Genomic DNA, 24,725 nt, shown 5'->3' on the forward strand with positions numbered 1-24,725 from the left:
TTAACTGCATCCTAAATCCATTTACCTGGCTTAGGTCTCTTGGTTTTAATAACATTGGTCCTATGAAATTCTGTCAAGGGATAAAAATAAAATAGAAAAGGCTGGAAGCACTTAGCAAATGAAACAGAAACTGAGTTACTGTTTTACGTCAAAGACCCTTCATCAGAAAGACTGCCAGTCTCAATTTTAATGCTAACCTGGCCTCGGCAGCATATAGGTGATAGGAGGTAGGTAGCACACAGAGAGGGTTTGTGTGACATTTCCAGTATTCCTGGACCTACATATGCTGCGGGCCCACTCCAAAATACAATTGACATTTGCAGTTCATCTGTTCGAGTTAACAATTACAAAAATCAAATACTCCTCCTGCCACGATCTTCAGAGGCACAAAGATTCTCATGTCTGCTTGCCTGATGTTAGACAGTTACAAAAACTGAATCCACCACCTCCAACATGTGAAGCCGTTCATCATTACAGAGTTCAGCAAATCATTGTGTGATGTCAACATGTACATTTAACTGAAAGCTTCAGACAGAAAATGGAAACATTACTGCAATCTTATTGGTTTAACCAGCGGTTGGAGATTAAGGCTAGAATGAACATAAAGAGAGTATACAATATAATGCCAGCAATTTACATACTGGCTGTACGGTTTTGTTCCCTCTGAAATGCTGTCTAATTTCTGTCAAATGCATTCTGTAGCAGCATACTAGTTTCAAACTTTGGGAAAAGTGAATCATCAATATTGATGCCCTTAATGTTCATGAAGGCTCTAACTGCTTCTATGATTCATTCCGGGCACCACAACAGAAACAGCTTAAATGGCAATTCTTAGCTGTGACACTGTTTCTGTAAGGTTCTGGGATGATATAACAGACCACCAAGAGACTTTCAGGTGAGTTGGCATAAAGGCTCCATTGTGTAGAGTGCTGAAGGAGCCCGATGAAGGAAGCTGAGAAGTTTTGTGAGGCATATTCTTCCACACAACTGGCTAAAGTTAAGCTCAAGAACTATTTCATGTACTTTATCTGCATGGATACATAGAAGAATAATATCCACATACAGTGGCATACAAAAGTTTGGGCACCCCTGTCAAAATTTCTGTTACTGTGAATAGCTAAGCAAGTAAAAGATGAACTGATTTCCAAAAGGCATAAAGTTAAAGATGACACATTTATTTAATATTTTAAGCAAGAAAACTTCTTTATTTCCATCTTTTACAGTTTCAAAATAGCAAAAAAGGAAAAGGGCTCGAAACAAAAGTTTGGGAACCCTGCATGGCAGTACTTAGTAACACCCCCTTTGGCAAGTATCACAGCGTGAGGCCAAAAAGTTCTATTCAAAAAGTTCAAAGGTACATTTAAACAAGCCTGATGCATTTTGGAAACAAGTCCTGTGGACTGATAAAGTTAAAATAGAACTTTTTGGCCGCAATGAGCAAAGGTATGTTTGGAGAAAAAAGGGTGCAGAATTTCATGAAAAGAACACCTCTCCAACTGTTAAGCATGGGGGTGGATCGATCATGCTTTGGGCTTGTGTTGCAGCCAGTGGCACGGGGAACATTTACTGGTAGAGGAAAGAATTAATTCAATTAAATACTAGCAAATTCTGGAAGCAAACATCACACCATCTGTAAAAAAGCCGAAGATGAAAACAGGATGGCTTCTACAACAGGATAATGATCCTAAATACACCTCAAAATCCACAATGGACTACCTCAAAAGGTGCAAGCTGAAGGTTTTGCCATGGCCCTCACAGTCCACTGACCTGAACATCATCGAAAATCTGTGGATACACCTCAAAAACACAGTGCATGCAAGACGGCCCAAGAATCTCACAGAACTAGAAGCCTTTTGCAAGGAAGAATGGGTGAAAATCCCCCAAACAAGAATTGAAAGACTCTTAGCTGGCTACAAAAAGCGTTTACAAGCTATGATACTTGCCAAAGGGGGTGTTACTAAGTACTGACCATGCAGGGTGCCCAAATATTTGCTTCGGGTCCTTTTCCCTTTTTGTTAGTTTGAAACTATAAAAGATGGAAATAAAAAAGTTTTCTTGCTTAAAATATTAAAGAAATGTGTCATCTTTAACTTTATGCCTTTTGGAAATCAGTTCATCTTTCACTCGCTTAGCTATTCACAGTAACAGAAATTTTGACCAGGGGTGCCCAAACTCTTGCATGCCACTGTACAAGGCCTTCAAACGAACTGAAGCTCTGAGGCTCAGTTACCATTCAGACAATTGGATTGGAGTTTACTTGAGCACGATACAGAAAGATGAGAGCAGAACTGGAATTTCTGCCTGAGTATATTAACAGTGGAGTCCCACACACTGTGTTAAGTGGTCAAAGGGGAGAGATTCTCCCGCAGCAGTAGCTGACATTTTCTCCCAATCACTTACACGACTAAGTGATTAGTATAAACAAAATCAGCATCAAAGAGATTTTGACTTATTCGTTAACTGCGTTTTGTACGCCAGTTACGTTAGGAAAAGTACACCTAAAAACAGAGAGCAAGGCTACAGAATAAATCAGCCCAGCTTCAAACTTGAAAAACAAGTTAGATGTGATTACTGATAATTTATTAAAACTTCCCAAATAGTTAAAAATATAGGATAAGCACGTAAAAAAAGTAGCAGGCACTTTTAATTCTTCATAATTCTTTGATGGGAATAAGGAAACAAACTATTCACCAGCTTACTGGGACTGAAAAGAGCACTGACTAGGATTAAAACACGATTGAACATCACTCTAAAACTGTCTGTGGAGGTCTTATGAAGATTGAGATTTTCATTTGCAGGGTTCAGCACAGGGCAGGGCTGTGTGAATTTCATCTTGAATACTGTATTAACTTATGATTTTTCACAGCAGTTGGCATTAGCCAAGTAGTTCTCAGCAGGCAGCTCTTAAAGGTATAAGCCATAGCTGAATCAGCATGCTTCCAGTTATAGAGAAATACTGAATGGACGATGCAGTAATTTTAGTGAAATTGGCTGCAGTAGCTGGCAAAGTGCTCCTAAGAGTTAAGCGGAACATGTATAGGTTGATGGAGAATGCTGCCTATAAGAGACCTGCCCCTTGTGGAAGTGGTGACCCTCTAGGATTAATGACCGGCACTCTTGGTACGAAGTTGTAGGGGAATTTTCTACAGCAGCAAGTACTATGAGTGAATTCATTAAATGCCTGCTCCTTAGAAAATCCTGCAGTGGAGGAACAAGCTGAGAGAAAAGTAGAAAAGGTCTGCTCTCAGAGCAGTGAGTTTGGGGTGACCTCTCTGATGCAGTAGAAAATGGCCTCTGTAAGATATGCCAGAACCTGGAACGATACTGAGTCTTGGAAGCTGAAAGCGTCCATGTCCTTGATGTCCACAAGCAAACCTGTCGAGGCCCACATGTGCAGGAGGTCACAGATCTCAGTGTGGGTAAGAATGTAGTTTGAGAACCTGTCTCTTTAAATAGCACCCTATCAGAGGGACTGAAATAAATAAATGTTCTGAGAGCTGGTTTTCAAATCAGTCAGGTGTAAAATATGCTGAGAAAGAACTTTGTGCGGTGCACAATTGTTGATATCATTGTGAGAGCTTTACAAAATAAAAAGAAAAAAAAATCACAGCAGAGCTGATGAAAATTCCAATGAAAAAAGAATAATCAAGGGTTGAATTATCTGAGGCCCTTCTCCAACTTAAGTTGAGTTTCATCTGAATAGGACAGTTTTCACAGAACAGTATTAAGTAATTTTTAGGCTTAGATCCCAATCTCATCAAAGAAAGTTCCCTGAAACTTTCTGCATGGTTGAATATTTTGCTTTTCACCTCTGTAATTACCCATCTTTAGTTTGAAACATTTAATAGACATTCCATTTACAGCCTTCCAGGGTATACATTTTCATGTTCACAGGCCTTTGTGTGACCAACCAATTGCTGGGTTTGGATTTAAATTGGCAAAGCCTGTCCTTTTAGAACAGGAAATAGACGGACATTGATTTGTCTAAGGGCATGTGGAATGAAGGAAAGATTTCAAGGAAAAATTCTATGGATGATATAACCACGTCATCTCTAAGTTACAAAGCTCAGACAAGGCAGCATAATTCAAGTCTGTAAAACACCGACAGTTTCATCCACTGTACATCCCGGCGGCTTATTTAATTTAGATAGAGAACACAAAACTAGACAATAGCAGTTCAAAATTACCAAATACCATGTCAAGAAAGACAGAAGAGATAAAGTTGTTCTTTCCAGAAAATAATTTTTTATATATTAATGTCTTTTCAGATATGGAGCTGAATGTTGTAAAGATAAAACAATCACTTCTGCGTGAAAGCACAACTGTTGAGAAATTAGCCCAGGAACTTCTGCACACAGCTGACGTCAGTGAGTCCAACATTCACCGGGTGTCATTCATGTACCTAATGACATCAAAAGTCATGTAATTCAATGGAGGCAAGAGAGATTGCAGGGACTAGAATCGGGTTCTAAAGAATCAGACTGCTGGAGAAAATCAGTGGATTTGGCACTGTCTGGGGACACAAATGGAGAGCTGACATTTCAGATCGAGACTGATGAAGGCTCCAGAGGAAGGTCCCTGTCACAAAATGCCAGTTGTCCATTTCCCTCTTGATAAATATCAAAGAGAAATATCCTCATAATGTAATCTAAATATCAGAATACGTTAATTCTTAAACACAAGAATTTAAATAAACACAAGGTTGCAGGAGTAAAGAACAGTTTCACCCATGCTAACAGACTGCCAGAACTAGGTATCAGTAATTGCTCCCTTTGCACTTCCACAGCTGGATGAGCTGGCAAGATGTTGAATTGTAGGAGAAACATTCACCCAGTTCTGTCTAATGCATCGTGTGCAGGGAGGCAGTTCTGGTGCTAAGCCTCACATAACCATCAGGTTTAAATATAATGTGGCTCGCCCAGGAAACCAACCCCAGGCTCTGCTGCGTGAAGTAGTCACAATTCAGCCACAGTATCATATCAACCATACAACCTCTTGATCTTGACATACATGTTATTAGATATGTAACAGATACTAAAGAAATGTGTGAAAGAAAGATGCCCAAGTCACTTGGCACCTTACTCTACCCCAAGGTCACCCAATGCACTTTATAGCTAACAAAGCAATTCTGAAGTGGAACCCTATTGTTCAGTTCAAAATAGAACACTTAGCACATAACAAGCCATATGCTGGATCTTTTTTTAACCCCCTGGTGATGCTATTAAGGAATAAATGTTGGGCAGAATGTTGGGAATTCTGCTGCTGCTGGGATCCTCTACATCCACCTGACAGGAGAGCTGGTATATTAATTAATCATTTCTTTCAAATAATGGCAGCTCTGCGAGTGTTGTACTCCCCAAATACTCCACACCATTCGGCTTATGTCAGAGATTGTCTCCTCGCATTCTGCCAGCAACAGCTTTTAACAGTTATTGATGTGAATGAGGTACTCTGACTAGGCAGGTTACAAAATACCTGTGAATCAACACACACAAGATGGAGGAGCTCAACAGGTCAGGCAGCATCTATGCAGGGAAGGAAACAGCCCATGTTTCATCAGGCCTGAAATGTTAACTCTTCATTTCCTCTCGTTTTCTTTCACACAGAAAGTGGTGGGTGTGTGGAATGCACTGCCAACGATGGTGGTAGAGGTAGATAGAATAGGGACTTTTAAGAGACTCAGATGGGTACATGGAACTTAGAAAAATAGAGGGCTATGCAGTAGGGAAATTCTTGGCAGCTTCTAGAGTAGGTTAGATGGTCAGCACAACACTGTAGGCTGTAATGTGCTGTAGATTCCTATGTTTCTATGTTCCATAGATGCTGCCTGACCAGCTGAGTTCCTCCAGCATTTTTTTGTGGGCGTTTCTCAAGATTTCCAGCATCTGCAGAGTCTCTTCTGCCTTTGAATCAGTCCTTTCCTATGTCATTCCTAGAATGGAGGACATATTTGCTGTTTTTGACTAGAGGGCAGCAGTTCGGCAAGTTAGATATGAGATGTGTGTGTCAGCTGGCAGTGTTAGAGGAACAGTCCATGAGGTTTTGGTCATCTGGAGCTTGTTTACTATAGCTGACCACTTTTGGAGGTTTGTCTGAACCTGCTACCTTTCACAGAACTATTTAGCGTCTGCTGCATACTAGCACACTCTCCCGATCAGGGGCACCTGAGGGAATGGATGCCTGTGTAATCTGGAGGAATGAGCAACCTGGAAAAGGCAGGCTTGTGGCTGCAGAGAAGTAGGTGCCCTTTCTTGTTACACGAAGTACACAGCTTCAGACAGTGCATGGATGCCCAGGACTACACCCTGTTATATATAAAGGCCGCTCCCCGACCCATTGGGCTTCCCCTGCATTCTCTTTTATTTCAGATTCCCAACAGAGGTATTGCTTTGTATCTCACAGATCCGGCCAGTTTGACCTCCTCCACCCATCCCTCAATGACAAGGGAACCCCCAGCCACGAGTACGCAGGCCTCATTGCATCAGTCCACTCCACCAAGTCCTGACTTGGACTCTCTGATCCAGATATCGCAACTCACCCATCACTTACTGCTCCCCCACTCCCCATCAATGCCTTGTAGTTGTCATTTTCACTAGTCATTGAACCAATCCTTGACCTGGCCTATTTATTTCATAGTCCAATCCTTAATTTACCTCCAAGTTCCCGGAGGCATTTCCCCAGTAACCAACCACACCCTTCCCTCACCTCCAGAAAATGTCTCAGTCCTTAACCTCCACAGAGTACATAAAAGGAACTGCTCTACAAAGTGTATTGCTATTCAGCAGAGCACCATACCTTCGGTACCAGGAACCACTGAATTTCTTAGCAAAGGCCCAGAAACAAAATATTCATTGGCCGAACATTCAGCAGCTGTAATCACTCTCTGAACTCGAGGTATTGTTGTAAAGACCAAACACAAGCAGCAAAGAATCCCAGCGCCACGGGCAACTTGTACTTGCAGCCCAGGATAAAATTTTGAAGTAACATATGTGGAGAGATGCCTGGTCTGATTGTTGGTTTTTGTGCAAGAAAGTATACTACTCAGTGATCAAACACAAAACAGCAAACCCCCAACTAGCATTTCAATGAATTCAACTGCAAATTAAAATGCAGATTATACTTCTTGCTGCCAGGCATTTGACATTCTAAGAAACAAAATACCAATCTGGTAGTTTAAGAAAACAGACTGGAAATTACTCAGTCAAGTCATCATCTTGCCCTCCTGCTGATGCTGCTGATTGCCTCTTCCCCATTTCAGGCAGCAAATTGGAACAAATACGAAAAAGTCAAAGAAACTCAAAAGCTATAAAATCGGAGCAGGAAAAAGGCAGATTACCAGGCAGGGCTGGCCTATACATCAGAGTGCACAGGTACATTCAGCTGCTATTGAAGTCTCATTTTCTCACTTCCTAAATCCTAACGTCTCTGACAAAGGGAGAATGTCCCCAGGGTCGGGGGAGCTTTAGAGTGGTCATACAAATACTATTAGTCAACATTTCAGAGCTTTAGTGTCACAATTCAGCACAATAAAAATCCCAATGTGCCCCGTCAGAGCTTAGTAAATGTACTGAACAGGCATCTCCCTTCCTTTGCTTGTAATTCTCAGCTATAGTTGACCACTATAGATGACAGTAGTTGTTGCCTTTATATATCGGAGATAAGAACTCTGACTCCCTCAAGTACATGAGGCTCTTCCTGTGGCAGAGCAGTGTGCAAGCTGACGGGGTCCTGCAAGGCTTGTCCAATGGATTGGCAAGTAGGAATTGGCAGTGGCAAATGGATACCAGAGGGGAATGCGGTGTGAAGAACTTGTGGAAGATGAGAGACTAGAATGCAAGACGAGAGGAAGATAGTCAGTGTAGAAGAGCAGACTGCATGGCGTAAGCTGGGTTAGACTGGGCACAAGGAGCATCATAGTATCTGACTGAATGGCACTGGATGCCAGGAGGTGTTACAATATACAAACAGAAAAGGGGCATGCTGCAGAGCAAGTGGGCACTGAATAGAGAGGGGAAAGAGGAAGGTGTAAGGACGGGAGGAGAGAAGTGGCTATCAGTTAAACAGAACCATTAGATCATTGTGGAAGTGTAATGCTTTGGGGTGGAAATAGATTGGAATTAAGTGTATAGGAATCATATGTAAATATTGAAGTTGGGTAAAGGGGCAGAAGCAGTGGACTGTACAGAATGACTTGTGTGAAATTATCCATTAACATTGTTCATTTGGCTCTTTTTTGTTTCACAAGAAGTATAATTGGTGTAGTTCTATGATACATCAGATCCAAACGTTCATTTATTCTTTATACTTAACCAACACATTTGCCATTTTTTAGCGACACAGGCCTCTAGAGTAACCAAGAAACAGATGCAGGAGTAGACCATTTGTTTCTTTGCCACTCCTATACCATTCAATGTCCTTCCTTAGGTAGAGCAAGACCTGGCCTGTATACAGTTTATCATCAGGAACTTGTATAATTACTCAGTTTCCTCTTGTGCTCAAATCCACTTATAACAAAGCCCTAAATAACATTTGTGTTATGTTTTGAAACTCCAGAAATTAACTGAGAGAAAAACATGAGCCAGGGATACTTATGTACTTAATTCTTCTTTTAATGAGTCACTCACATATGACATTGTGACATAATGACGTATGCCATTTATGTACTTCTTACATAACACTGAATTACATAAACAAAGAATGCTTAATCAAACAATATATTTACAATATTACTGAAATAGCAAATACACTACATTCTCTGCTCAGCTATAAACTCCAGGAGAATATAGAATACATCTCAACACACACCAAGTATACTGTATATAGGCATCTATTAGTCTCGTGAGACCATGTATTTGTGCCTTGGAAGGTTTCCAGGGCGTAGGCCTGGGCAAGGTTGTATGGAAGACCGGCAGTTGCCCATGGTACAAGTCTCCCCTCTCCACGCCACCAATGTTGTCCAAGGGAAGGGCATTAGGAACCGTACAGCTTGGCACCGGTGTTGTCGCAGAGCAATGTGTGGTTAAGTGCCTTGCTCAAGGACACAACACATTGCCTCAGCCAAGGCTCAAACTAGCGACCTTCAGATCACTAGACGAACGCCTTAACCATTTGGCCACGCTCCAAGACAGTATACTATATAATATAACTACTATATAGACATCCAGAGCACTGTAAAATTTAAATTGTCCAATTCAGGGCTAAAGATTTAATTGTGGTGGAGGATTTCTTGCTCTTGTGGGATAACATCCCAGGTGAGACTTGTGGCTGTGAAACAATCTCAGGCTCCGGGGCCTCCTCCATGATAGATGTAGGAGTTGATTTTGGGACTGCAGGAAGTAGTTCTGACAACCCTGGACACCTTTCTTCTCTAACAACCAACTCTGCTCTCCTGAACTGATCGACGTGTCTGATGTCACCCGGAGATGACACAATCTTCATTGTATAGGACAGTGGTCCAGTTCTGTTCTTAATCTTTCCAAGTACCCACTTTTGATCACCTCTGTAGCTCCGCACCAGGACTACTTGCCCGGGAGTGAAACATCGAACTTCCTTGTTTGAGGAGTCCTCAACTTGTCTCAGCTGTTTGTGCTGCATACTCCTTCTGAGATAGGTTTTGAGGAGATCTAAGCGTGAGTACAAAGGACTACCTAGGAACTGCATATCTGGTGAGTTGGTCGTGGAATGTGCTGCATTGTGATATGAAAGGAGGAACTTGGTGAGCTTCTGATTCAGCGATAGTGTAGAGTGTTCTACTGATATTGCTCGTAATACCATCTTTAGATGTAATAGGTCTTATTCCATTTATTTTCAGGAATGACTGAAATTCTTGCAAAACGAATTGTGGTCCATTGTCACTCACTAAGTGTTCTGGAATACCCGTCCTTGAGAAGAGGCTACTTAACATATCAACAATGTGCGAGGCTATAGCTAATGCGATTATGAAGACTTCTGACCACTTTGTAGCTGCATCCACTACCACCAAGAAATTTGAGCCCATAAAATGTACATGTATCATCTGCCAGAGCAATGCAGTCTATTCCCAGAGATGGATAGGCACCGCTCTTGACACCTTCTGAATGTGTTGACATCCTGAACAGTTCATGGCAGACCGGTTGATCTGCTGATCTGTCCCAGGCCAGCAGACAAAGCTTCAAGCCAACACTCTCATTTTCACCATGCCTAGATGATCAGCATGTACTCTAACACTTCAGCTGTCAGCTTGGATGTTACAATTCTCAATTCCTACATAAAGCAACCCCTGTCAAGGGCGTTCATCCCAGCACTGGTTAAAAAAAAAAGCAATTGGAATTTGTGCTGCAAATTCCAGCCAATTTGAGTAGCCATGTGACCTGAGAGAATGTGCTTTCCCTTTAGATCATCTCTACCATATAGGGAGACTGCTAATTTGCATTAGAGAGAATACATCAAGAGTAAATGTCCTCTTTTGTAAATTTTTCAAGTATTTCCTTTTCTAAGGGTAAACAGGACACTGCATCAGTCGTCCTCTTGAATTTGGTCTTGCAATTGTGTCCTCCAAGGTACAGGGCACATTTTTGCATTGATGCAGTACTGTTAGTGGAATACCCTTCTAGGGATTGAAAATGGACACCGGTGGTTGATTACCAGTGATGAGGGTAAACTCTATCCCATACATGCATGGTTAATAAGTGCCACACCCCAAACCAGACTCAAGGCTTCCCTGTCAATCTGTGCATATTTTCACTCTGCAGCAGGAAAGGAATGTGATGCAAAAAGCTATGGGGCATTCACATCCATCACTCATAACATGTAGCATGACTGTACCTAGACCTAGACCCATGACTGCATTACAGGCAAGCTTCACTGGACATAGTGGATTATAATGTCTGAGTACAGGGTCTGATGTCACCATTTCCCATCTTTTGGAAAGCCACCTCACACTGCTTTGTCCATTGCCATTTCTTCTTGATCTGTAGTAATGAGTTCAAAGGGTGGCGCACATAAGCAACATTTGGCAACTGTTATAGTAATTGACAAATTCCAAAAAGGAACAGCTGCGACAAGTCCTTTGGCCTTGGGACATCCACCGCCACTTGAATTTTCTCTGCACGCTTGTGTAATCCTTGTACACCAATTGATACTTGTAATTGATGCTTGGTTTAAGGAATTCACAACGTTGTTTTGTGCTCAGAGCCCATAATCTTCTAATCTTTTTAGTAATGTCTTGAGACTTTGGAGATGGTCCTTGTCATTCTTACCAGTAACAATCTTGTCATCCAGGTAACACTGAGTGCCTGGGAAGTCTTGCAGCCCCTAGTCCAGAGCTTTCAAGCAGAGTGCCAGTGTAGGTGCTACTCCAAAAATAAACCTATTATCATAATAAAACCCTTTGTGCATGCTTAGGGTGAGAAACACTTTGGACTCTTCTTCCACCTCTATGTGTAGGCCTGAGCTAATCTACTTTGCTGAAATGTTTACTTCCAGAAGGGTTTGCAAGATATCCTCTATCCTGGGCAGAGGGTATTGATCTAATTTCAGTTCTGGGTTGATGGTGACCTTAAAATCACCACATATCCTGACAGACCCATTCTTCTTGGCTACTAGGACTACTGGCATTGCTAGGGGCTCCACTCAACCTTGGAAAGAATTCCTTCAGCCTCCATCCAATCTGGCTCACTGGCTACTTCATCATGGTTGGTATAAGGAACCAAATGGGTGTTATAAAATTTGGGAGCGGTATTTTCATTTAACATTATTTTACCCTTGATATGCTTGAGTTTTCCAGTGTAATCCTTGAACGCATCTGTAGCATCATCCAATACCTTTCTTAATTCACTTTTAGTTGACTCTGTTGCAAGGGATGTGGCCTGCAAATAGTGGATGGATCTTCAATTGTCCCAGCAAATTACAACCCCACAATGTTAACACTCCTGTTTTTACCACATAGAAGATCAATGTGGCTTGTTGGAGTTCACTGTTATGAATGTCATTCCCACAGGAGTTATCTTTTCTCCAGTATAAGCTCTTAGTTGGATATCTGCAGGCTTTAGTTCAGTATCTTTGAAATGTCATTCAAGCTCATTTTGTGGAATGACTGAAACAGCCGAACTGGTGTCCAGTTCCATTTTAATTAACTTGCTGTTCACTTCTGGTGTACGTCATATTGCTTGCGTATTGTTAGTTTTCACATTATAAATCTGAAGTTCTGTCATACGCATCATTATCAAATTTATCAAGAGCATGCAGATTAATTCTGTTTTGAGACTACAACCTGAATTTTGTTTTTTCATCTTTTTCTCTCCCCTGTGCAGACCTTATATTTTTGTCTGCCCAAGATGCTCTTGCTATGTGTCCTACCATGTTACATTTTCTGTAAGTTTCGTCTGCAATAGCAGTAACACTGCTGATGTTTGGCTCAGGTTCATTTTAAAACTTCCTCGTCATCATTGTTATGTTTCGCAACTGAAAAATTAATTGAAAAACAAACACAGGAGCCTGGAATACTCAACTGATTAGTTTTTCCTTCAGTGATGCGCTCACATATATTGTAGTGTATAATGAGGTATATCATTCACCTACAGTGCCTCTTACACAGAACACAATGGATTACGCAAACAAATGCTTAATCAAATATATTACTGAAATACTAAATACACTACAATTTGCCATTTGAACTCCTTACTGTGCCTGAACATCAGCTATTTCTGATTTATGTACAAGGTCCCTCTGAACATTAATGTTTCTCGGTCTCTCAACATTTTGATTTTTCTAACAAGGCGAGTGATCTCCTCATTCTATTTGCCCCGAATTGGCTCCTCCAATTTCACCTCTTCAAAACCTTACAACATAGTTCTTCTGGTCCTGGGGATTTACCACCTTCCAGTCCTTAAGTGTCTCCTTTGTCTATTCTAATGCCAATCTTTCTCAGCTCCAGACCTATTAATCTCTAATACTCCAAGAGATTTTCTGTGACTGGTCTGCAAAAACAGACACAAAATACTGGAATTTCTTTGCTAATTTCCCATTCCAAATTGCAATTTCTCCTCTTGGTCTGTAAGAGCCCTTAGCAACATATGCTAATCATTTTCTTTTTATGTTTTTATAGGCACAGCCACAGCCCTTTACAGTACATGTTTTGTGTTTCTTTCAGAATTACTCATATTCTACTTGACTATCTTTTATCAGTTCCTCCTCTGATGAATTTTGAAATGTTTCCAAACCACAAGAGAGCTGATCATTTTGGCAGGAGTCTTTACCCTTGATCTAATACTATATTCAACCTAGTTAGTTAATCATGCTATTTGGTTATGTGCCTTAAAGTAAAACAAATAATTGGTTCATAGTTTTCACAAACTTAAGTATTAGCAATATTCTCGACTGCAGAATCTGAACATCAGAAGACAGTTCACAGACATCCCACCCTGCAAAGACTCATTTCAGGGAGGTAGCACCGTCAATTTGCGAGAGACTCCCGGAACTTCCGGGAGAGGTGGGATGTTTGCAATAGAGTAGCTCCTTAGCAGCTAGCCAGCTAGTTTAAATAATGTTAGCTATGCTAATGAATGAATGACATCTGTTAAACTCACCTCAACATGTCTTTTACAGTCTTAACCCACCATGGGCAATAGAAAAGTCACTGTTGCAAACAGTGCAGCGAGCAACACTGTCATTACTTTTGACCCCTATTAGGCAGGGGTACACTTTAGTGTAGTCTGGAGTGACGTACGTTTTATATTTTCTTCTTTTGGAACACTCTGCCATGGCGTGCACGTGCTCGCGCTCTCTCTCTGTCTCGTGGTCGCTCTCGCTTGCTCTCGCTCACGCACTCTCACTTGTTTTCTCTCTCGCTCTCGCTTGCTCTTGCTCTCTCTCGTGGTCACTCTCGTGTTTTCTCTTGCTTTCTCTCTCTCGCCCTCAAAAAAATTGATTCCCGTGATATTGTATATAATTTGCGGGCATCAGGGAGCCACTATTAATATGCGGGAGACTCCCGGACCTTCTGGGAGAGGTGGGATGTCTGAGTTCATCATATACATATCAGTAGTTACATATACACCAGAGCAGTTACAGTTGCTCTGAATCACAAAACTTAGCATCAGCTTCCACATTAATCAGCTGCAACACATCACCTGTCTTCAGAAGTCAAGTCCTTGATTTAATTGTTTAAATATAATCTTACATCATTGTCCTCACTCAAAGTCCACCAGCCATAACAACTACACTGTACACTAGACTAAAATGAGTCTCTGCAGAGCCATGCAACCCAATGGGGACCCTACATATTGTGCAAAATACAGTGGATCGTTATTGCCATTACACAAGTTATCTGAACAGAGACAATGAATTCGAAACATTTTAAGTTAGCTCTTCAAAATACTCAGAGCATTACACAATGAAAACAGGCACTCCTTACAAAACAGCAGCCGGAAGTCTTGGTCCATACTGGCACCAATGACATGGGCAGACAAGGTAAGGAGGTTCTGAAGAGAGACTTTGGGGAGCTAGGTAGAAAGCTGAGAAACAGGACCTTCAGGGTAGTAATCTCTGGATTGCTGCCTGTGCCACGGACCAGTGAGGGCAAGAATAAGATGATTTGGCAGGTGAATGTGTGGCTGAGGTACCGGTGCAGGGGGCAGGGGTTCAGATTTATGGATCATTGGCATCTCTTCTGGGGAAGGTATGACCTGTACAAAACGTATGGGCTATACCTGAACCCGAGGGGGTTCACTATCCTTGTGGGCAAGTTGGCTAGAGTTGTTCGGGTGGGTTTAAACTAATTTGGCATGGGGATGGGAACAGGAGTGATAGTACTGAGGTAGTTAGTTTATAAACCGAGGCCACGTGTAGTGAGACTCCTAGTAAGGAGAGGCCAATGATAGGGCAAAATTGCCGTCAACAGGATGAGTTGCCATGTAAAAGCAGGACAAAAATCAGAAATGGTGAATACAGGATTGAAGGTGTTATGTTTGAATGTGCACAGCATACAAAATAAGGCAAATGAACTTGTAGCACAGTTACAGATTGGCATGTATGATATTGTAGGCATCAATGAATCATGGCTGAAAGATTGTAGCTGGGAGCTTAATGTCCAAGGATACACATTGTATTGTAAGAACAGGCAGGAAAGCAGAGGTGACGTTGTTCGGATGGTAAAAAATGAAATCAAATCATGAGAAAGAGGTGACATAGGGTCGGAAGATGTTGAATTACAGCTAAGATACAGCTAAGGAATTGCAAGGGTAAAAAGACCCTGATGGGTATTAGATACAGACCCACAGATAGCAGTAAGGATGTGGTCTACAAATTACATATAGATATAAAATAAATGCCAAAAGGGCAATGTTTCAATAGCCATGGGAGATTTCAATATGCAGGTAGATTGGGAATATCTAAATTGGTGCTGGATCCCAAGAGGGGAAATTTCTAGAATGTCCATGAGATAGCATTTAAGAGCAGCTCATGATTGAGCCCATGAGGGGATCAGCTATTCTCGACTGGGTGATGTACAATGAACCAGAATTGATTAGAGAGCTTAAGGTTAAAGAGCCCTTTGGGGAAAGTGATCATAATATGATTGAATTCACACCGAAATTTGAGAAGGAGAAGCTAAAGTCAGATACACCAGTATTACAGTGAAATTGCAAGGGCATGAGAGAGAAGTTAGCCGAAATTGGAAAAATAACACAGGCAAAGCAGTAGTGCCTAGTTCTGGAAGCAATTTGGAAGGCACAGGATATATACATCCCAAAGTGGAAGTAGTATTTTAAAAAGGCAAGATAACACAACTGTGGCCAACAAGAGAAGTCAAAGCAAGGGCATATAATAGAGCAAAAATTAGTGGGAAGTTGGAGGATTGGGAAACTTTCAAATACCAACAGAAGGCAATTGAAAAAGTCTTTAAGAAGGTAAAGAGGGAAAACAAAAGTAAGCTAGCCAATAATATTAAAGAGGATACTGAAAGTTTCTTCAGATACATAAAGTGTAAAAGAGATACAAGACAGGATATCAGACCGCTGGAAAACTATGCTGCAGAGGTAGTAATTAGAGGCAAGGAAATGGCAGAAGGACTGAATAAGTATTTTGCATCAGTCTTCCTTCTGGAAGACACCAGCAGTATGGTGAAAGCCCATGTGTCAGGGATCATGATGTGTGTGAGGTTACCATTACTGTGGAGAAGGTTCTTGGAAAACTGAAAGGCCTGGACCTTTCACCCCAGTGTTCTTAAAGAGGTAGCTGAAGAGAATGTGGGGGCAAGTGTGGAGGCATTAGTAATAACCTTTCAAGAATCACTAGATTCTGCAATGGTTCTAGAAGACTGGAAGATTGCAAATGGCGCTCCACTCCTCAAGTAGGGAGAAGGCAGAAGAAAAGAAATTTTATAGGCTGGTTAGTTTGACCTCAGTAGTTGGGAAGATGGTGGAGTCTATTTTTAAGGATGTGGTTCTGGGGTACTTGGAAGCACATAATAAAATACTGTTGGCCATAGTCATCATAGTTTCCTCAAGGGAAAATCTTGCCTGACAAATCTGTTGGAATCCTTTGAAGAAATAACAAGCAGGAAAGACAAAAGAGAATCTGTTGATGTTGTGTACTTGGATTTTCAGAAGGTCTTTGATAAGGAGCCACACATGAGGCTGCTTAATAAGCTACAAGCCCGTGGTATTACAGGAAAGATTCTAGCATGGATCAAGATTCTGGCAGGAGGCAAAGAGTGGGAATAAGGGGAGCCTATTCTGTCTGGCTGCCAGTGCCTAGTAGGGTTCCACATGGGTCTGTGTTGGGACCGATTCTTTTTACATTATTGTCAATGATTTGGATGATGGAACTGATGGCTTGGTTACAAAGTTTGGAGAGGATACGAAGATAGGTACAGGGGCAGGTAGTTGAGGAAGTGAAGATGATACAGAAGGACTTGGACAGATGAGAATGGGCAAAAATGTTGTAGATGAAATACAGTGTCAGGAAGTGTATGGTCATGCACTTTGGTAGACGAAATGAAAGAGCTGAGTATTCTCTAAATTCAGTGAAAAATACAAAAATCTAAAATGCAGAGGGACTTAGGAGACCTTGTGCAGGATTTCTTAAAGTTTAGTTTGCAGGTAGAGTCTGTGGTAAGGAAGACGAATGTGATGTTAGCATTCATTTCAGGAGGACTAAAATATAAAAGCAAGGATGCAATGTTGAGACTTTATAAAGCACTGGTCAGGCCTCACTTGGAGTATTGTGAGCAGTCTTGGGCCCCTCATCTTAGAAAGGATGTGCTGAAACTGGAGAGGGTTCAAAAGAGGTTCCCAAAAATGATTCCAGGTTTGAACAGCTTGTCATATGAAGAGTGTTTCATGGTTCTAGGCCTGTATTCACTGGAATTCAGAAAAATGAAGGGTGACCGCATTGAAACCAATTGAATGGTGAAAGACCTGGATAGAGTGATTGTGGAGAGAATGTTCCATATAGTGGGAGAGTCTAAGACCAGAGAACACAGCCTCAGAATAGAGGGGTGTCCTTTTAGGATGGAGATGAGGAGGAATTTCCTTAGCCAGAGTGTGGTGAATCTGTGGAATTCTTCACCACAGGCAACTGAGGAAGCCAAGTCTTTATGTACATTTAAGGCAGAGGTTAATAGATTCTTGATTTGTCAGAGCATGAAGGAATATAGGGTGAAGGCAGGAGACTGGGGCTGAGAGGAAAATTGGATCAGCCATGATGAAATAGCAGAGCAGATTTAATGTTGATATATTCTCGATTGGGCAGGGCATAAAAGGATATGGGGAGAAGGCAAGAGATTGAGGCCGAGAAGAGGAATGGATCAGCCATGATGAGATACCAGAGCAGACTTGATGGGCCAAATGGCCCAATTCTGCTTCTATGTCTTATGGTAACTCAGCCTCATCTCTGGGATCATCGTACCTTGATTTAAACAAAAAAGGAAATTATTTTCTTTACAATAATAATTTTTGCAAGAGAAAGGTGGTACAGGTTGCAGAAGACTACTGAATGTGGCGGACTCTAAAAAGCAGCTAATTTAATGTTGTTCTCAGTGAAATGGATTTTCCATATGTCACAATCTGTATCTCACTCCTGCTCAGACAAAATTCACAACAATTTCGACGCATGCTCCTACCACTCTAAATCCACAAGCTGCTTATTGTACAAAAAAAACTAATTATTTCTTTGTCCTTGCAAGTTGCAACATAAATATCAGAAATGAATGAACCAATTTAAATTGGTTGGAGCGAGAAGTGAGTATTTAATTCATTATAGAACAACAGGGTTCTTTGGAAGTAGTAACTAACGGATTCAGATTAGTCCCGATTATGATGAGGAATGAATGTTGAAGTAAAACTAAAATAGTATGCCCACCCACACAGCTGAGTACCATTGCATAACACTGTCTGTTTCTGGAGTCAGCAACATTTGCATAGTGTACAGGTCTAGCAGCTACTGGGTGCAATACTGCATGGTGCTGATTTTTGTTTAATTTAACAGAATCACTAAAATTGGAAAGACTGTTGAGTATTGTATCACTATTATATTGAATATACTTGCTTACTGCAATGTACTTTTACTAGCCTTCCAAAGCAATCTATTGACAAGTTTCAACCTATTGGGGGACCGCTTCATCGAGCACCTCCACTCCGTCCGCCACAACAGACAGGATCTCCCGGTAGCCACCCACTTCAACTCTGCTTCCCATTCCCATTCAGATATGTCCATACATGGCCTCCTCTACTGCCACGATGAGGCTAAACTCAGCTTGGAGGAGCAACACCTCATATACCGTCTTGGTAGTCTCCAGCCCCTTGGTATGAACATTGAATTCTCCAATTTCCGGTAATTTCCTCCCCCTCCCTTCCTCAATCTCTATTTCACTCTGCCCCCTCCCCCACCCCTTTGTCTTTCAAATTACTGGTTTTTCAACTGAAACTACGAGCCTTCTTCCAACACTCCCCCACCTTTCTTCAGTCCTGACAAAGGGTTCCGGCCCGAAGCATCGACTCATCGTTTCCACTGATGCTGCCCGACCTGCTGAGTTCCTCCAGTGTATTGTGAGTGTTGCTTTGATCCCAGCATCTGCAGATTATTGTGTTTAAGCTTTAACCTATTCAGAACACAGGTGCTAGACTTCTAACCAAATCCAGGATAAAGGAGCATATCACTCCTGTCCCAGCTACTCAGAATTGGCTTCCTTTATCTTTTTGAATTGATTTTAAAAGTTTTCATACCTGTTTTTAAAAGTACCAAATGGTGGGATGGGAGTACATAACAGAATTGTTCTCTTTTTTAAAATCCTGCTTGAACCTCAGGGTTTCTTCTGCTGGTCCCTTAAATTGTTTACAAGCTCCCTCAAAAGATATCAGCATTTTTTTTAAACTCAGCTCCTAAACTGAGGAACTCAATACCCAAAAGTACAAGGGGTGCAAACTCAGCTGACGCCTTTTAACACCAGCTCAAAACCTATTTAACCTTGCCTTTAACTCACATATTTTTGTCCTTTTTTTTCAGGTCAGCTGTTTATCCCTTTGCAGAGCACTTTGAACTAAATCATTTGTATGAAAAATGCTCTATAAATGAGTATTTCTTATTATAAGAAAAGTGACAGTGATCATCCACATGTAATGCTACTTGCGAAAAGAGCAGGAGTTTTCAACATCTGGACTGTTGTAGTAGATTGAGATCCAGATATTCTGAGCATTATCTGCCACACTTCAATCATACTGTTCCTTCCACCCTCATAGATGTTGGACTATCTTGGATGTTGCCTGGAGGTATCCTACAGTGTTATTGCAAGTAACCCAGCTGACAGAAATGCTTATAGTTCCACAAGATATCAAAAAAACACTTTACAGGTTCACTATTGTAGTTGATACCAGGGTAGAAAACACCAAGGCAGGAGACATCGTCAGAATGATATGCATGAAGTATGAAAATTTTGTAAAGCAAAGAAGGTAAAAAAAAAGGATATAAATAAGATTAGTCCAGACTAGGCATTGTGCCATAGACAGAAGTAGAATTCCATGTCATGAATTCAAATGTTCCTCTTCACTTGCTCAAGAGTGACCATAGGAACAGTCAGGAAACAAAAGTCCAGAGACACAAATCTAAATGGCACATTAATCCCAGGAGACTTGGTCGGTGGGCTTGAAGAAAGTGTAAAAGCTGATACAGTTACAGTCGATGGCAGGTGCAGGTAAAAATAGACCCCTTTATCTGAAGGGGATGCAAACCTTGTCGAACAAGCATCAGATGGGGCACAAGCTTTGAAAAGAATAAAATGTGTATTGTTTATTTATTATTATGATCTATTTTTGTTTCTGCACTCTATCTGAACACCCAAGTTAGGTGGTCTTTCATTAATTCTGTTATGGCTATTATTCTATAAATTTATTTAGTATGCCCACAAGAAATGAATCTCAGGGTTGTATGTGATGACACAAGTTTGATAATAAATTTACTTTGACTACTTCTTTTGTTCAAGAGATTCACATTCTCCCAGCTCAGATTTACCAACGACAAATGGACTGCAGTTGGCTGGGAGTTAAATCAGCCCTCTTTTGGTGTTGGTTACTCTGTCACACAAATCCAGGGTAATGTTGAAATTGTGGTCAGTGTCAAAAGCATAACTGATGTAGGCATGAGTGATGCAGCTTTCGGGATGACAAAGCTGCTTTCAGGTGACAAAGCAGAAGCTACTGAGCAAACTGTTGACAGACCTAGTGTTCTGAAACTGGTTAAGTTGGAAGCTGAGACACTTGAGGTCCCAACTTACGGAGACCCAAGTCACCTCACACATTTCTATAAATGAATACAAAGAAACAAAAAAAGAGATCAGATTCTACATCCCATCAGTCGCACACTATCATGGCAGTGCAGGGAGTAGACAATTGTGGCTTCAGAATGTAATTGCACAATAAAAAGTTTTCAATGTTCATTTAAAAAAATAATTTTGTCTGGACTGCAACTTGATAATGACCATTTCCAGGTTATTTTGCAATCCTCTAGGCATTTGTCCGTTGTCTTCCCATGATTTACTCTTGTGCATTAGGGTGCACTAGAATTTCTGAGTAAGGAAGATGTAAGACTGTATTGTGCAAAGCTATACTTCCCAGAAAGCACTCTTGTTGTGGAATTGGAAGCTCTAAGTGAACAAAATATTATCTTTGGTGTTCAATATGAGGTGAATGCACGATAGGGAACACAACCTATTTGATGCTGTCTTCAAAATGTGAAGTTATTTGTTTTTGCAGTGGGAGAGATTTTGGTTAGTTCAGTCTTCTGCTTCCCCTCATAATACATTCCATCTCCAAAAGAGAGTCTACTAAATTTTTAATGCTCCCCAACAACAAGTACAGTGAATTCTTATTAATGAGGGCACGTCAGGACCAGTACATTTAGGTAAGTAATAAGCAGCTGCCTCAATTAGCCAAAGTTTCATGCAAAATGTTTAAAAGGTACAAAAATAACAAACTAGCATTTAACTGAGTAATAAATTATGTACTTAAGTGAAACACAGAGCAAATTAGAACACTACTACAGTACTATGAGACTGGATATTAGTTCCTAGTACTTATCGATGGAGGAATTCATCTGCGTCATGTTCTTTTGATTGACTGTAAATAAACAAAATCAGCATAGGCACCTAGTGCAGATAAGGGACTACCTTCATACAATGCTTTAAATGATTGTGTTCTCCAGATCTTCAATTTCATTGTAACATTGTCAATACCTTCAAATTCTTCGTAATTTGTAACTTGTCGTAGTGAAATTGTTGCATTTTCATGCCTGGCTGTTTCTGGCATCTCCAAGCCTGAATGCGTAGAACCACAGCAAGCAAAACAATTCAGAATTGTTTTACTGCTTATTTGTCGCCAAGCATCAGTGACAAAAATCACTGCTTTTTGAACACAGACAAATGCAACTGATCATTTAATAACTATTCACTCTAAGCATGGTGTATCGCCTAACAGCCACACAAGTACACGTGACTGGTGATAGTTAGAAACTGTTCAGCAACATGCTCCTGCCCCAGTTAAGTGGTGTAGTATCCCAAATAAATGGCTGCCCCCGATTAACCGATAGCCTAATTAACCAGAATCCACTATATAGCTTGGGCTTTTGTCCTGCACCTTCCAGTATCAGGAATAATAATTTGATCAGTCTGTAACTCTATAAACCTGTACCCAATCCCTAACCTGAACTTCAGCTGAGCCCACATCAGTTTCTTCTGGGGGTCTCATCGCTCTAGAATATTATTAATTCCATCCACCGTTGCCACTTGCTGAAATCTTACCTTTGTGGAAATATCCATTCCTACCAGCATCGCCATTCATAAAAATCAGCATTTAAAAGATCATGTGTCATTTCCCTTCTGAAAGTAATGATTTTAACTGCTGACTGCTTGGAAAGGAGTTATTAACTTTGTTATTCAGGGTGCACTGAGTCATAATCACCTATGATCATTCTTCTTCAAGATCACTAATACAATGTCTATTCAAAAATATGTTCTGTAACATGCAAAATGTAAGCTGAACAATAATATACAGTAACTGTGCCTTACCTTCAACAAGAAGGGAGAATTTTAGGGAATGATCGATCACTTTTGCACCATTGTTACTGGACAACTCTCAGCAACCTTTACATTTCTTGCCCATTTCTTATGCCTTACTGTAGGTTTGTACCAGTACCCACTATGAAAGTATTCTAAGTCTCCTAGAGTAATATTTTCTTAAATACTTTGTGCTTATCATTGCAACATACAATTTATATAAGCTTATAGCAGAGACACCATTTGTTAGTTAACCTCAACTGCATCCCCAAAAAATACACTTCTATTAACATAATTAGATAATAACTGTATCTCATTCCATTCACTGTGGCCATTTCTAATGCAGCATCATTGTTGATTTTAACAATTTTTGAAATGTTCTAGCTGAAAAACTTTGTTATATCCTGCCATAATGTCCTTTGACACGTTTCACCCCTTGTTATACAAATGAAAATGTTGCTCTGTCAAAGTTCACAGAATAACAACATAATTCTGTCTGGTGCACATCACGATGCTGCATTATTCCCTGACTGGCCTTGTTTTCATTGTTAGAAAGTATAATCTACCACATAAAATTTTGCATGCATCTTGTTCATTGGGTTCTCAGTCAATGACGTTTCTGATTCCACAACAAATGTAAAGTGATCACTTCTCTTATCACATATAGTTGTCTCTTTTGTTCCATCCATTACCACAGTTTAGGACTTTAAATAGTCCTGCATAGTTTTTTTTTGAAGTTGGGCAACTCATTATTTATGGTAATTGTCGGAAGCACAATACAGAACTCAGATGCTATTCTGGGATGATTGTTAGAAAAATCGTTCCGCAAGACACTTTTTTTCCCCTTCCATGAGTAATTCTTTCTACAACAGCATAAACAGGCACACACATTAATGCATAAAACATGGTATGAATATTTTCTTACTTCACTGGCCTTTAATACCCCAAACAATGGAAAGAGGAAAGCAGGAACCATTGCTGCTGCTCCAAGCGGGACCACCTCAGACACCCAATACACAGCGGTGACTATAAGGACATACGCACACTGAGCTTCTGGCTGGAAAACAAAAAGAGAACATTTACTTAGTTGAATCAGAGACAGTGAGTATCATATCAGCTGGAATATTTGTGACTGGTGCAGTGTGAAAACTTGAGCATTTTCAAAGCAGACATGAGGAATTCTGCTGATGCTGGAAATACAAGCAACATACATCAAAATTGGTGGTGAACGCAGCAGGCTAGGCAGCATCTCCAGGAAGAGGTACAATCAACGTTTCGGGCTGAGACCTTTCGTCAAGACTAACCAGGTTAACCAGGTTAGTCCAGACGAAGGGTCTCGGCCTGAAACGTCGACTGTACCTCTTCCTAGAGATGCTGCCTGGCCTGCTGCGTTCACCAGCAACTTTGATGTGTGATGACTGTTTGACATACATTTAACTACAGCAGAAGCAGCAGCACAATGACAAGCCAATCCAAACCACAGAAACAACATGGTGCCCAGGGAATGAAATATACAAATGGAAAAAGTGCAGACTGGGCCCCGAGAATCTTGCACATAATCACACCATGCGCACTCATCCCAATTACTCCAAAATGTAACTAATTTCTGTGTCAGCAATCTAACATTCAACCAAAACAGTTGCACACTTTCTGGAGCAATCAAACAGTCACTAAAGACTCTTGTCTAGGGAGTCCAGCTAATAACCATAGCAACCCCAAGTTTAGCAAGAGCAATGGCACAAAGTGTCTGGGCGATGCAGTGCATAATCAGTAGCTGTACTCCACTCCAACACTTGTACTCTGCCTCAACAATCTGGCACAGCACCGCAGAAACTGCACACAGTCTCATGCAGTCCAGCAAGTTCCCACTGAAGCCGCAGACAACCCTTCATTTAATCACAACAGGTACATGCCATGAGTCCACAACATTGAACCAATTTATTCACAATTGACCATTGAGTGTGGGCGATCCAATTTCAACCACAGAGAGTGATCACTGCGACCACAATGTAACCTCGTCATCAGACTACAGTGCCTGGGTAATCCAACCTAATATCCATAGCAACTGCAGTGCAGACAATGCCCAGGCAGTGCACACCCCCTTATCAACCACACATTTAACTGGGCAATTCAATATCCAATCACAGCAGGTGGACACTATGGCCTGGCCATCCAAGTTATAAAGCCAGCTGGCGCACTGGAC

The 24,725-nt window shown here is 41.0% G+C and overlaps 1 protein-coding gene across 1 annotated transcript in view; it reads right to left on the reverse strand.

Moving 5' to 3' along the window:
• The window catches only part of LOC134351590 (solute carrier family 13 member 4-like), an 89,111-nt gene that overhangs the window by 47,453 nt on the left and 16,933 nt on the right, over positions 1-24,725 (reverse strand). Inside the window, exon 2 of the mRNA XM_063057951.1 lies at positions 23,448-23,579. Within this exon, the coding sequence (XP_062914021.1) occupies positions 23,448-23,579 (132 nt within the window). The remainder of the gene's footprint in view (positions 1-23,447; positions 23,580-24,725) is intronic.

The sequence above is a fragment of the Mobula hypostoma genome, chromosome 9 (genome assembly GCF_963921235.1).
Source record: "Mobula hypostoma chromosome 9, sMobHyp1.1, whole genome shotgun sequence".
Taxonomy (NCBI): Eukaryota; Metazoa; Chordata; class Chondrichthyes; order Myliobatiformes; family Myliobatidae; genus Mobula; species Mobula hypostoma.